The sequence below is a fragment of the Rhincodon typus genome, chromosome 33 (assembly GCF_021869965.1).
Source record: "Rhincodon typus isolate 14 chromosome 33, sRhiTyp1.1, whole genome shotgun sequence".
In the NCBI taxonomy this organism is placed as follows: Eukaryota; Metazoa; Chordata; class Chondrichthyes; order Orectolobiformes; family Rhincodontidae; genus Rhincodon; species Rhincodon typus.
In genome coordinates, this window is record NC_063364.1 from 2220111 (window position 1) to 2232846 (window position 12736).

Here is a 12736-nt window from a genome sequence, read left to right on the forward strand (position 1 = left end):
AAGGTGATTGAACTAATTGGGTAGCTCTTTCAAGGACCCAGTACAGACACAAAGGTTGAACAGAGTTCAGAACTGTATTGTACTGTGGGCATTGTACAAAGGAAATAGCAAATAGCCAAAAATTTCCAATCAGTTCACTTAATGTAAGGTTTGTACTTGTGATTGAGGATAGACTGTTGGAGAATGGAACAGAGAAGGGAAAAAGTTTTAAATAACATTCTGAACAAAAATGTTTGTTCAATAACAAATATTTTACTTAAAACAATTGACACTTAATGTAAAGACAGATGTGACTGAAATATAAGAGAGCTTCCAATGTGCAAAAGCAACTTGCCACTAAGATACATCAATTAAATATACAAAGTATGACTCCAGTGAGGAGTCTCACGTGCTGTAGGCACATGTCTGAAAAATATCTCCATGGGAATAGATGAAAGTCACAGACAGTGTGAATTCCATATAATAGTTACCAGCTTGCATGTAAATCCTTTGATTTTTACAGTATTTCATTGTTGATCTGTGGCCCATTGGTGCAGCCAGCTGGAGGGCCACAGCTGTGTTGAGTATACCAGTGTGAGACTGGGCCTCTTTAATGAATAACCTGAGGCTCTGTCCAAGGATTAAAATTTTGAACCATTTATCTTTCTTTGTATCTGATACTAACAATTAGATTGAAAGGGTAAAACAAATCAATTCACAGGTTTTGAAAGAATCAGACTGTTCTGAAATGATCTTAAATAAGATAACAAAGTATAGAACTGGATGGACACAGCAGGACAGGCAGCATCAGAGGAGCAAGAAATGTTTTCTGAAGAAGGGTCCAGATCCGAAACGTCAGCTTTCTTGCTCCTTGATGCTGCTTGGCCTGCTGTGTTCATCCAGCTCTACACCCTGTTATCTCAGACTCCAGCATCAGCAGTTCCTACTATCCCTCTGAAATAATCTTGGTCCTTTACACTCAAGTGTCTGAAGTGAGGCAGTTTCTGTTGAAGTTCCACTGGAGTTATGGGGGGATGGATTGGTGTGGACTCGTTGGGCCGAAGGACGTTTCCACACTGTAGGGATTCTATGATGATTATGATTCTCTCTCTGAATCAACAGCAACGTGCTTTCTGAAGCTTGGCAATGAACAGTGTGGTGACAGACTGACCACTGCACTGTACAATCTATTTGTATTAATGTCAAAGCATTTGTGCTTTTTCCAGCATATTATATCATAATCTCATCATGGAACATGCTGAAATCTATTTTGCGTTGTTCTGCTGTCAGTGCCGACAGTTAACACAGCTTCAGACACCAGAATCCAATATAATTACATTCAGTTGGATGGTACTCCAACAAAACCCAATTCATTGGGTTGCTGCAAGCATTAGTGTAGGCTGTAGGAGCTAGTGCCTGAGAATAATCCAAATGCTGCTTTAGAGATCAAACTAGAATTAAATAAAAGTTAGAGTATAGTATTTCTAGCTCAGTAGGATAGTTTTCTGCATTCAGATTGCTGTATCCTTATTTCTTTTTTTCTCTTTGTACTCTGTTCCTTGCTTTCAGGTGAGCGGAAAACAATCGTCCGTTGCACCAAGATTTTGAATAAGACATTGGAGGTGGCAAATGACAGCGATTGTCAAAACCTGACCCGACCAGATCCACAGGTCAGGAAGTGCAATATACATCCATGCCTGTCACGGTAAGAAACTCTATCATATACTCGCTGCTACACAACTACCTTGGACATTAATTCCCCCAGTCAGAAGTAACCCCTTGGTGCTTTACAAAGTAAGCTTCAAATAATGGTAGGAATTGTCCAAGTTTCTCCCTTGATGTTTGATGTTGGGATGGACAGTTGTCACATTGATGGATTGGTGGGGTGACAAGCAACAACATAAATAGATTGTTCATATGTTTTTAATGGTTTTGTTTGCAGGAAAAATTTTGGCCAAAAGGATTTTGCAACTCTTTCAGTAATGTCATGGGATCTTCCACCTAGATCATCAGAATAACAAGTTTCTCAATGTATCTAAAAGATGGCACCTCCATCCTCTTGACGTTATAATTTAGTGACAGTCTGGATTATGCACCTAAATGTTCGTCCTGAAAAGCTCAACTGACAGAAGTTAGCTTTGGATATATTTTTAAAAGACCATCCTAAAGCTAGGATCAGTAATATACATCTATCTGTGACGTTTAATAAAAGAAGTGGAAAAGGCACAAGATGAAAGTAGAGCACTAAGGAATGAATCTTATTCTTATTTTAGTGCAATTTAGGTGATGATTCCTAAGGATGATTAGAGGACAGGAATAGGAACACGTGAGCAAGGAACGGACAAAAACACACAGACACACCACACGCATGCACACAGGCAAATATACACACACACGAATAAACATGCACACAGGCAAATATACACAGACACACGAATAAACATACACACAATTACAGACGTGTTATGGAGCAGAAGAAGGCAGTTCAGCCCATCGTGTGTTTCACCAGATCTTCAGTTGAACTAATGACCTATTTCTAACCTCCTGCTTTTTCTCCATATCCTTTGCATATTATTTCTATCCAAATAATTATCCAATGCCCTTATGAATGTCTGATTTGACCTTGCCTCCACCACATTTCCAAGCAGTTCATTCCAGACTGCAACTACTTGCTGTGTTATCCAGCCAACTCATGATTTTGACAACATCCATCCGATCTCCAAGCCTTTTTCTCTTCTATGAGAGCAGTCCCGACCTTTCTCAATCTATCCTCATAATTGAAGTTTCTCATTGCTGGAACCATTCTTGTAAATCACTTCTGCATTCTCTGCAATGCACTTACATCTTTTCTACAAATTTTTAAAGATCAGAATTTTTAAGCTGGCGGGAGAGAATAGAAAGAATGATGGAGAAATTCTGTCATAAAGTAAAAGGTGGGGGAGGTTAAGTAACAAAAGATTTCATGATGCAACAGCCAGAATGAAAGATAATGGATGGAGTGAAGAATTAAAGGCTGTGTCCAAATGAAGAGTGAATTGCTGCAGAATAAAGCATCTGAATGTAAATTGAAGGGATAAAGAAGAAAACCAGACAAGACTAACCCAGCAAAACAAAGGGGAAAAACATAAATGGTAAAAAGTTGCAGCATGCTGCTATGAATGGTAAAAAAGTTGCAGCATGCTGCTATGCAGAGGGACCTGGGTGTCCTTGTGCATGAATCACAGAAGGTAGGTCTGCAGGTACAACAAGTAATTAGGAAGGCATTGCTAAAGGGATTGAAATTAAAAGCAGAGAGGTTATGTTGCAGCTGCACAAGGTGCTGGTGAGGCCACACCTGGAGCACTGTGTGCAGTTTTGGTCTCCTTACTTGAGAAAGGATGTATTGGCACTGGAGGGCATGCAAAGGAGGTTCACTAGCTTGATTCCGGAGTTGAGGAGGTTGGCTTATGAGGAGAGACTGAGTACATTGGGATTATATTCATTGGAATTCAGAAGATTGAGGGGGGATCTTATAGAAACATATAAAATTATGAAGGGAATAGATAAGATAGAAGTAGAGAGGATGTTTCCGCTGGCAGGTGAAGCTAGGACAAGAGGGCATAGCCTCAAGATTAGAGGGAGCAGATTTAGGACTGAATTGAGAAGGAATTTCTTCACCCAGAGGGTTGTTAATTCTTGGAATTCCTTGCCCAGTGAAGTAGTTGACGCTACTTCAGTAAACGTTTTTAAAAGAAAGGTAGATTTTTTTTGAACAATAAAGGAATTAAGGGATACGCTGAGAACGCGGGTAAGTGGATCTGAGCCCATGAAAAGATCAGCCATGATCTTATTGAATGGCGGAGCAGGCTCGAAGGGCCAGACGGCCTACTCCTGCTCCTAGTTCTTATGTTCTTATAAACAACCTCTGCTGCCTTTCTGAGTTCTGAGGAAGGGTCACCGAACACAAAACATTAACTCTGGTTTTTTCTTCACAGATGCTGCCAGACCTGCTGAGCTTTTCCAGCAACTTCTGTTTTTGTTCCTGATTTACAGCATCTGCAGTTCTTTCCAAAGAACAAAGAACAAAGAAAATTACAGCACAGGAACAGGCCCTTCGGCCCTCCAAGCCTGCACCGATCCAGATCCTCTATCTCAACCTGTTGCCTATTTTCCAAGGATCTGTATCCCTCTGCTCCCTGTCCATTCATCTATCTGTCTAGATACATTTTAAATGATGCTATCGTGCCCCGCCTCTACCACCTCCACTGGCAACGCGTTCCAGGCACCCACCACCCTCTGCGTAAAGAACTTTCCACGCATATCTCCCTTAAACTTTTCCCCTCTCACCTTGAAATCGTGACCCCTAGTAATTGAGTCCCCCACTCTGGGAAAAAGCTTCTTGCTATCCACCCTGTCTATACCTCTCATGATTTTGTAGACCTCAATCAGGTCCTCCTCAACCTCCATCTTTCTAATGTAAATAATCCTAATCTACTCAACCTCTCTTCATAGCTAGCACCCTCCATACCAGGAACATCCTGGTGTACCTCCTCTGCAACCTCTCCAAAGCATCCACATCCTTTTGGTAATGTGGCGGCCAGAACTGTATGAAGTATTCCAAATGTGGTCGAACCAAAGACCTATACAACTGTAACATGACCTGCCAACTCTTGTACTAAATACAGAAAATAAAAACTTTCCATTTTTATTTAGTATTTAACTCACTGCCACATCTCTTCTAGGCATGCCGTCCTTGAAGAAATTCTGCTCCTCTCTTCTACGAGATTTCTTCTTGTCCACCAAAATTAATTTCACTGTCACTCCTGGTGTTTGACCAAGTATTTGCTAGAATTCATTTCCACAGCCATATCACATTCCTCAGTGACTGTCTCTGGCTCAAACTTACCCCACATGGACTCCAACTGAAGTTTCATCCCTCATGTTTCGAATCCTCCCGTTCTGAGGAAGTGTCACCGGACCTAAAATGTTAACTCTGATTTTTTCTTCACAGATGCTGCCAGACCTGCCGAGCTTCCAGCAACTTCTGCTTTTGTTCCCTCTGCCTTCTTGTTTAATGATCTGAAGCTATTGAACTCAGTGTTGAGTTATGATGGCTGCAGAATGCCGGGTTGAAGGATAAATTGCTGTTTTTCAAGCTTGTGTTAAGCTTCACTGGAACAGTGCAGCAGGCTGAGGACAGAAAAGTCAGACTGGGAGTAAAGTGGCGAATTGAAGTAACAAGCAACTGAAAGCTCAGAGTCATGCTTGTGGACTCAGCAGAGATGCTCCACAAAACAGTCTGTGTTTGGTCACCTAAATGTAGATAAAACCAAATTACAAGTAATGTATACAGTCTAACTAATTAAACAAAGTACAAGAAAGTCTCTATTCTACTTGGAAGCAGTGTTTTGGCCCTGGGAAAGGAATTTGGTGAAAGAACTGGTTTTGAATCAGGATTGATTGCATGGAAAAGTACTGTAGAAAGAGAAGGGAAATGAAGGGTGACTAAGGAGTGGACTTGGATGTCACGAAGAATGCTGAAAAGAGAGAGTGGGAGCAGGTGTGTTTTATAGTTGTATCACACTGAAGTTAATAAAAATCACCTCCACCAATACCAAGTTTCAAAGTGCTTCCTACGCACATTGCTCGTCCCTGACCACCCACTGGATGGGCAGCCTGGTTATTGTCTATAACGTTTCCTCACATTCCTAATCACCCAAACCTTGTGGCTGCATTCCCATGGTAGGCTATCTCCCTGCCACTATGGATCCTCTTGCCCTGCAGATACAACATACAGAGTGACATTAGCATAATATAAAGTGCTGCCAAGTCAAAATCTCTTAAATTTGGTAGTGCACCAGTGTGTAGACTCATATCTCTACCAATTACTGCGGGCAAGTACCAGAACGACTTGGATACTCAAGAGCATTGTTCTAGGTCTCCCACCAGAAATACAAATGTGAACCATCACTTGGATTTTTGTGTGTGTTTCTGACCAGCAGCACACTTTTTTTCTGAAAGCAGCAGTTTCTGTAACCTCTTCCTGTTCTGGATTCATGATCTGTGACAGTCCCCAGTCATGCTCACGTGGAGTCATCTCCTGTCATGGCTGCTTGGTCACTGTGGGCAGGTTCCACCACTGACTCAAGTGAAATGTGTCATTAGTGTCTCTGGTCTTAACCAGGTCAGAACTCACACGACACCAGGTTATAGTCTAACAGGTTTATTTGAAAACACAAGCTTTCAGAACGTAGCTACTTTACCTGACAAAGGGACTACGCTCCAAAAGCTTGTGTTTTCAAATTAACCTGGTGTTGTATGATTTCTGACATTGTCTGCCCCAGTCCAACACCAGCACCTTCACATCATGGTCTTAACCAGGCCTGGATGTCCTGGTCACTGTAATGGAGTGCAATCCCTCCTGCTTCTTCCCTACTTTGACACATTCTGCTATGATAAATTGACAAAGGTATAAGGCTTTGATCGGTCCCATATGTTGCCTTACATATACTAACCATTCTCAAGCTCAGTGATGCTTGATGTTTAATGTGATGGGCGGACATAGGGCACCAGAGATCCTGACAACCCAAGAACAAATAAAAAATCCAGAAAGGTTTGGAATTTTAGTGTGTATTTATGCAAAAGTATTCCTGGGAGATTAAAAAGAGTAGAATTTATAAGGGAGCTAAATGTAACATATCCAGATGCAAACATGGATTGTGATCCGTAATTTATATTTTAACCTTCAAAGAATGTGCAGTAATATACAATACATTACAAGGATCACCTACATAAAGGACATTTAAATTTAACAGATCCTAATGGCAGTGTTTTACGTACTAGTACTGCAGTCCCCTAAAGCTACTCAGTAAACATGTGCAGATTAATATGATTTCAAATGACTCAGTTTCAGAAATATCCTTCTAAGTTAAAAGTAATTAAATGGCACTTTCACTTAATGATATTTTTGCTGGATTAGTGCTGATAGTTTGACACCAGAATTTCTTGAAGGTCATCGTTTTCCAGCCTGAATGGTCTAACTTGGAATTTAAAATTGACTTTGGGCAATTATTCCATCTATGGTATTCTCTTTGGAGACCAGAAATAAATAAAAGCACCTGGAGTTTTATACAGAGTTTTATACCTGTGTCAGAAACAAGATTGTCATAAATTGGCAATGAAGCCTGCTGCCTCTGCCTGGTCCTCGCCCTGACATCACATTTTGTCTCCAATTCCAGACAGAACATATCTCAACCTCTCTTCCCTGCCCATTGCATTATGGTGAGTTACTTAGGGAAGGTGGGGGGAGAACAGTGGCAAGACACCCCCATTTCCTTGACCTCTGTCTGATTGTTATGACGTAATAGCTGATGATCTCCAGCTATCTTTGAGGAAAGATATTAGCATAGACGAAGTAGAATCTGGGTGGGTAGAATTGAAAATACCAAGGGGTAGAAAACATTAGTGGCATCACTAAACTGCAGTGTGATGTTGGGAATGGTATTAAACAGAAAATGAGAGGTGCATGTAGTAAAGGAACATCTGCAATTATGAGTGACTTTAATCTGCTTGTAGACCAGACAAATCAAATTAATCATAATACCATAGAGGAGGAATTCCTAGAGTGTATATGGGATAGTTTTCTAGACTAATACATTGAGAAAACAACTAGAGAGCAGGTCATCTAAGACTGGGTATTATGCATTGAGAAAGGAATAATTAATAATATAGTTCTGAGAGACCTCTTGGGGATGAGCAACCATAAATGATAGAATTCTTCATCAAGATGGACAGTGAGGTAATTTATTCTGAAACCAGGGTCCTGAATCTTAATAAGGGAAACGATAATGGTATGAGGTGTGAGTTGGTAGTGATGGATTAGGAAATACTACTGAAAGGAATAACAGTGGATAGGCAATGGCAGACATTCAAACAGCAGGTGGGTGAAATAAAAACATTGTTCATTCCTAAATAGCACAAGAATGCAAACAAAATGGTGGTCAAACCATGGCTTATGAGGTAAGTTAGAGAAAGTATTAGTTGTAAAAAACAGATAAACAAATTGGCAAGAAAAAAACAACAGACCTCACGATTGGGAACAACTTTGAAATCAACAAAGGAGGACCAAGGGATTGACTAAGAAAGGGAGAATATGAAGGTAAGCTTGCAGGGAACATAAAAACTGATTGTAAAAGTTTACTTGGGTATGTAAAGAGAAAACATTTGGTGAAAACTCATGTAGGTCTGTTACAGAAAGGGGGATTTATAATCGGGACCAAAGGAATGGCTGATGAACTAAATGCATACTTTGCTTCAATCTTCACAAAGGAGGATATAAATAATGTACCAGAAATGGTGGGGAGCACGGGGTTTAGTGAAAGGGAGGAATGAAACCAATCTGTATTAGTAAGGGAATGGTGTTGGAGAAATTGATGGGATTGAAGGCTGATAAATTCGTGGGGCCTGATAATCTACATCCCAGAGTACTTAAGGAAGTGAAATAGTGAATGCATAGACTGTGAAATAGTGATTGGAGGGTACCTATTGTAACCCCACTATTTAAAAAAAAAGACTTTCAGAAGATTTTCATAAGTCCTACATAAGGGATTAAAATGTGTAAAATTAAAGTACATAAGATTGGGGGTAGTTTATTGAGATGGATAGAAAATTGGTTAGCAGACAAGAAACAAAGAGTAAGAACAAATGGGTCCTTTTCTGAATGATAGGCAGTGATAAGTAGGATACCGTAGGGATTGGTACCAGGACCCCAGATTCTCACAGTATAGATTAATAATTTAGATGATGTAATATCTCAAAATTTGCAGATGACACAAAGCTGGAAGGAAGGTGACCTGTGAGGAGGATACAAAGTGATTTGGACAGACTAACTGAGTGGACAAATGCATGGCAGATGCAATATAATGTGGATAAATGTGAGGTTATCCACTTGCGTAACAAAAAAAGGAAGACAAATTATTACTTGAATGGCTCAATTATTTAAACTGAGAGAGGGGAATGTTGAATAAACCTAGTGCATTAGTCACTGAAGGTCAGCACGCACATGCAGCAGGCAGTAAAGAAGGCAAACTGTATGTTGGCCTTCATAGTGAGAGGACGCAAATACAGGAACAAGGATGTCCTTCGGTAATTATACAGGGCATTGTTAAGACCACACCTGGAATATTGTGTGCAGTTTTGGTCTCTTTATCTGAGAAAGGATTTTCTTGCTTCAGAGGGAGTGCTGCAAAAGTTTACCGAATTGATTCCTGGGATGGCAGGGCAGGCCTCTGAGGAGAGATTGAGTCGGTTAGGATTGTATTTACTCGAGTTTAGAAGAATGAGAGAGAACCTCATTGAAACCTATAAAATTTTAATAGGACTAGACAGGTTTGAAGCAGGAAGGATGTTCCCAATGGTGAGGTCACCCAGAATCAAGTATCATAACGTGAGGATAAGTTGTAAACCTTTTAGGACTCAGCTAAGGAGAAATTTCTTCACCCAGAGAGTGGTGAGCCTGTGGAATTCACTACTTCAGAAAGTGGTTGAGGCCAAAACCTGATATGTTTTCAAGAAGAAAGTAGGTACAGCTGTTGTGGCTAAAGGGATCAAGGGACATGGGAAGAGAGTGGGATTAAGGTATTGAGCGTGATGATCAGCCGTGATCATATTGAATTGCAGAGCAGGCTCGAGGGGTCGAATAGCCTACTTACTGCTCCTATCTTATTTGTTTCTATCTTTCTATTGTGATGTGATACATTGATGTTATAGAATCATAGAGGTTTACAGCAGAGAAAAAGGCCCTTTGGCCCATCGAGTCTGTGCCAGTCAAAAACAGTCACCTAACTATTCTAATCCCATTTTCCAGCACTTGGCCCATAGCCTTGTATGCCTTGGCATCACAAGAATGCATCTAAATACTTCTTAAATGTTATATAGGCTGCTGCCTCTACCACCCATTTAGAGATTGAGCTCCTGAATCCTACCACCTTCAGTGAAAACAAATTTCCTCTCATCTCCTCGAAACCTGTGCCCCTTACCTTAAGTATATGTCCCCTGGTCATCGATACCTCCACCAAGGGGAAAAGTTCCTTTCTGTCTACCCTGTCAATGCCTCTCATAATTTTATACATCTCAATCTCGTCCCTGATCAGTCTCCTCTACTGTAAGAATAACCATCCTAGTTTGTCCAATCTCTCCTCATAACTAAAACTCTTCAACTCAGGCAGCATCCTGGTAAACCACCTCTACACCCTCACCGGCACAATCACATTCATCTATAATGTGGATTCCAGAACCAGACAAAATATTCTAACTGTGGCCTAACCAGCTTGTTATACATTACAGCATAATCTCCCTGCTCTTAAACTCTATGCGTCAGCTAATAAAGATGAAATAACTCCACAGACGCTAGTATCCCATCACCAAGTCACCCTTTATTTGCACGTGAAAAGTCCTTGACATTGATCCAGCTCACTCAGAGCCATCTCTCAGAGTGAACAGAATCTCTGACACTCCTGTTTATATCTATCAGCCAGGGCTCTCTGATAGGACCAGATTAGCAGCCGCAATCAGGGAACTCATATTCTATGAGGTCCACCTGGCTGACCTCATTCTAATCACTACAAAAGATAAGTATCCCCTTTGCCTACATGGCTTATACAATACTGAAGAACTCAATCAACTTTTATTATAGCCCCTGGTACATATGTGTGAACATTACAATCACAGGCATTTGTGTGTCTGGACTCAAGCTAAGTAATGCAGATGTACTGGAGCATGTTTCCCTCTGTGTCATATGGCAAGAGGACAGAGCTCACTCAGTAAGACAGAGACTGAGAGCTCATACCATTAAGTCACGTGCCATGACACGGTAATGACATCAGGAGCATGCACTTTAAAGGAATATCACATATCTACTGTGAGATATAACACAACTCCTTTTACCCTGCTGCGCCCAGTGACAAGTTAGCAATCCTTTCATGAAACCTGTTGGTTGGAGAGAGTGCACAGCATGCCAATGATACACTTCACCTCTTCTTATTGCAAGCTCCTCATCAATGTCATGGGCTGGTCCCCACCTTTTTCAGGTTCCTTTCTTTAGTAAAGCACTCTGACTCTTCCTCCATGTCCTACCTTCACTGTTCTTGTTCTTTCTTCCCTCTGTTTCCTCCTCTTCCACCACTTCCTATTGCTACCTAGTTCAATATCTCCTCATTCACTTTCTGCACCTCCCCTTTCTCCAACCTCGAGGTGTCCATTTTATTCACTCCTCCTCCACCTCCATCAATCTTTAAGATCCTGAATGCTGCACTGCCTCTCCCACAATGCAAATGAAATCTTATAATATTGCATAAATATTGGTTGCACAAAATTCTAAGACATCTTATTTACTTTTTTCCAAATAATTTTGCTAAAATGTTGAGCATTCAACTTGAAATGTGTTTGCAAGTACGATGCTGAGGGATCTATGTGATGTGCATAATTGAAATGACTTGATGACTGAAAGAGTCTAAATTATGCTATGTTACAGACATTTGATTTTTTTTCATAGAATCCGTACAATGTGAGAACAGGCCATTCAGCCCAACAAGAGTAGTAGGGGCGTGGAATGCCCTGCCTGCAAAAATAGTAGACTCGCCCACTTTAAGGGCATTTAAATGGTCATTGGATAAACATATGGATGATAATGGAATAGTTTAGGTTAGATGGGCTTCAGATTGGTTTTCACAGGTCGGCGCAACATCGAGGGCCGAAGGGCCTGTACTGCGCTGTAATGTTCTATGTTCTATGTTCTATGTTAAGTCCACGCCAACTCCCCCACACAGACTCACCCCCCTACCCTATCCCTGCAACATCCACGCCTAATCCACCTAACCTATACATCACTGGACACTATGGGCAATTTAGTATGATGAATCCACCTAACCTGCATATCTTTGGGCTGTGGGAGGAAACCTACACAGACACAACGAAAATGTGCAAGACCGAAGCTAGAATTGAACCCAGGTCCCTGGCACTGGGAGGCAGCAGTGCTAACCATGCCACCCTTGAGCAGAATTTATATTTGCTTCAATGTTAATTGAATAGAAAATTCTAGCATGGGCTGTCCAACTGACTGATCTATCATTACTGTTCTCAACATTTTTTCCTACCAGATATATAGCTAAATGGTAATTGTAGGACTGAAACTTGTCATTGGGCTCAAGTATGCCAGTGTACAAATCTAATAGAAATATCCATAGAAATATCCCACTGCAGTTAATCTGATCTTTTCAATATATCCCTTGATTCCTTTGTTTCCCTTAAACACATCTAAGTTATTCACCTCTTTTACTTTGTGTTGGCAGATTCTACATTTTCACCAATTTATGAGTAAAAATGTCTCTCCTGAATTCTGTAATAGAATCATTGGTGACTATTATATATTTCTGGCCCATGGGTTTGGTGACCCCATCAGCGGAAACGTCTTCGCTGCACCAATCCTATCAAATCTCATAATCTTAAAAATCACAATTAGATCACTTCACCAACCTGTTTTGTTTTTCTGATAGTACAATTTTAGTCTCATCCTTTTCAAAAAGATGACTGAAACTTTATTGTGTTGTATAAGGTAGTTGGCCCAAAAGAGTTAACTTGGAAGTTTTTGAACAGCTCAGCTGACTTGTGTGTGCAGCCTCTGAGTGGAGTGAGCCAGTCTGCAGTTAGACTCTGTAGCCTATAATCCCCAGGACATAGAGGAAGTATCTCATCAGATATGGTGTACTACTTACCTTGCAAT

At 40.7% G+C, this 12736-nt stretch overlaps 1 protein-coding gene across 1 annotated transcript in view; it reads left to right on the forward strand.

Moving 5' to 3' along the window:
- Positions 1 to 12736, forward strand: part of adamts17 (ADAM metallopeptidase with thrombospondin type 1 motif, 17) — a 401456-nt gene that overhangs the window by 324288 nt on the left and 64432 nt on the right. Inside the window, exon 17 of the mRNA XM_048615713.1 lies at positions 1549 to 1684. Within this exon, the coding sequence (XP_048471670.1) occupies positions 1549 to 1684 (136 nt within the window). The remainder of the gene's footprint in view (positions 1 to 1548; positions 1685 to 12736) is intronic.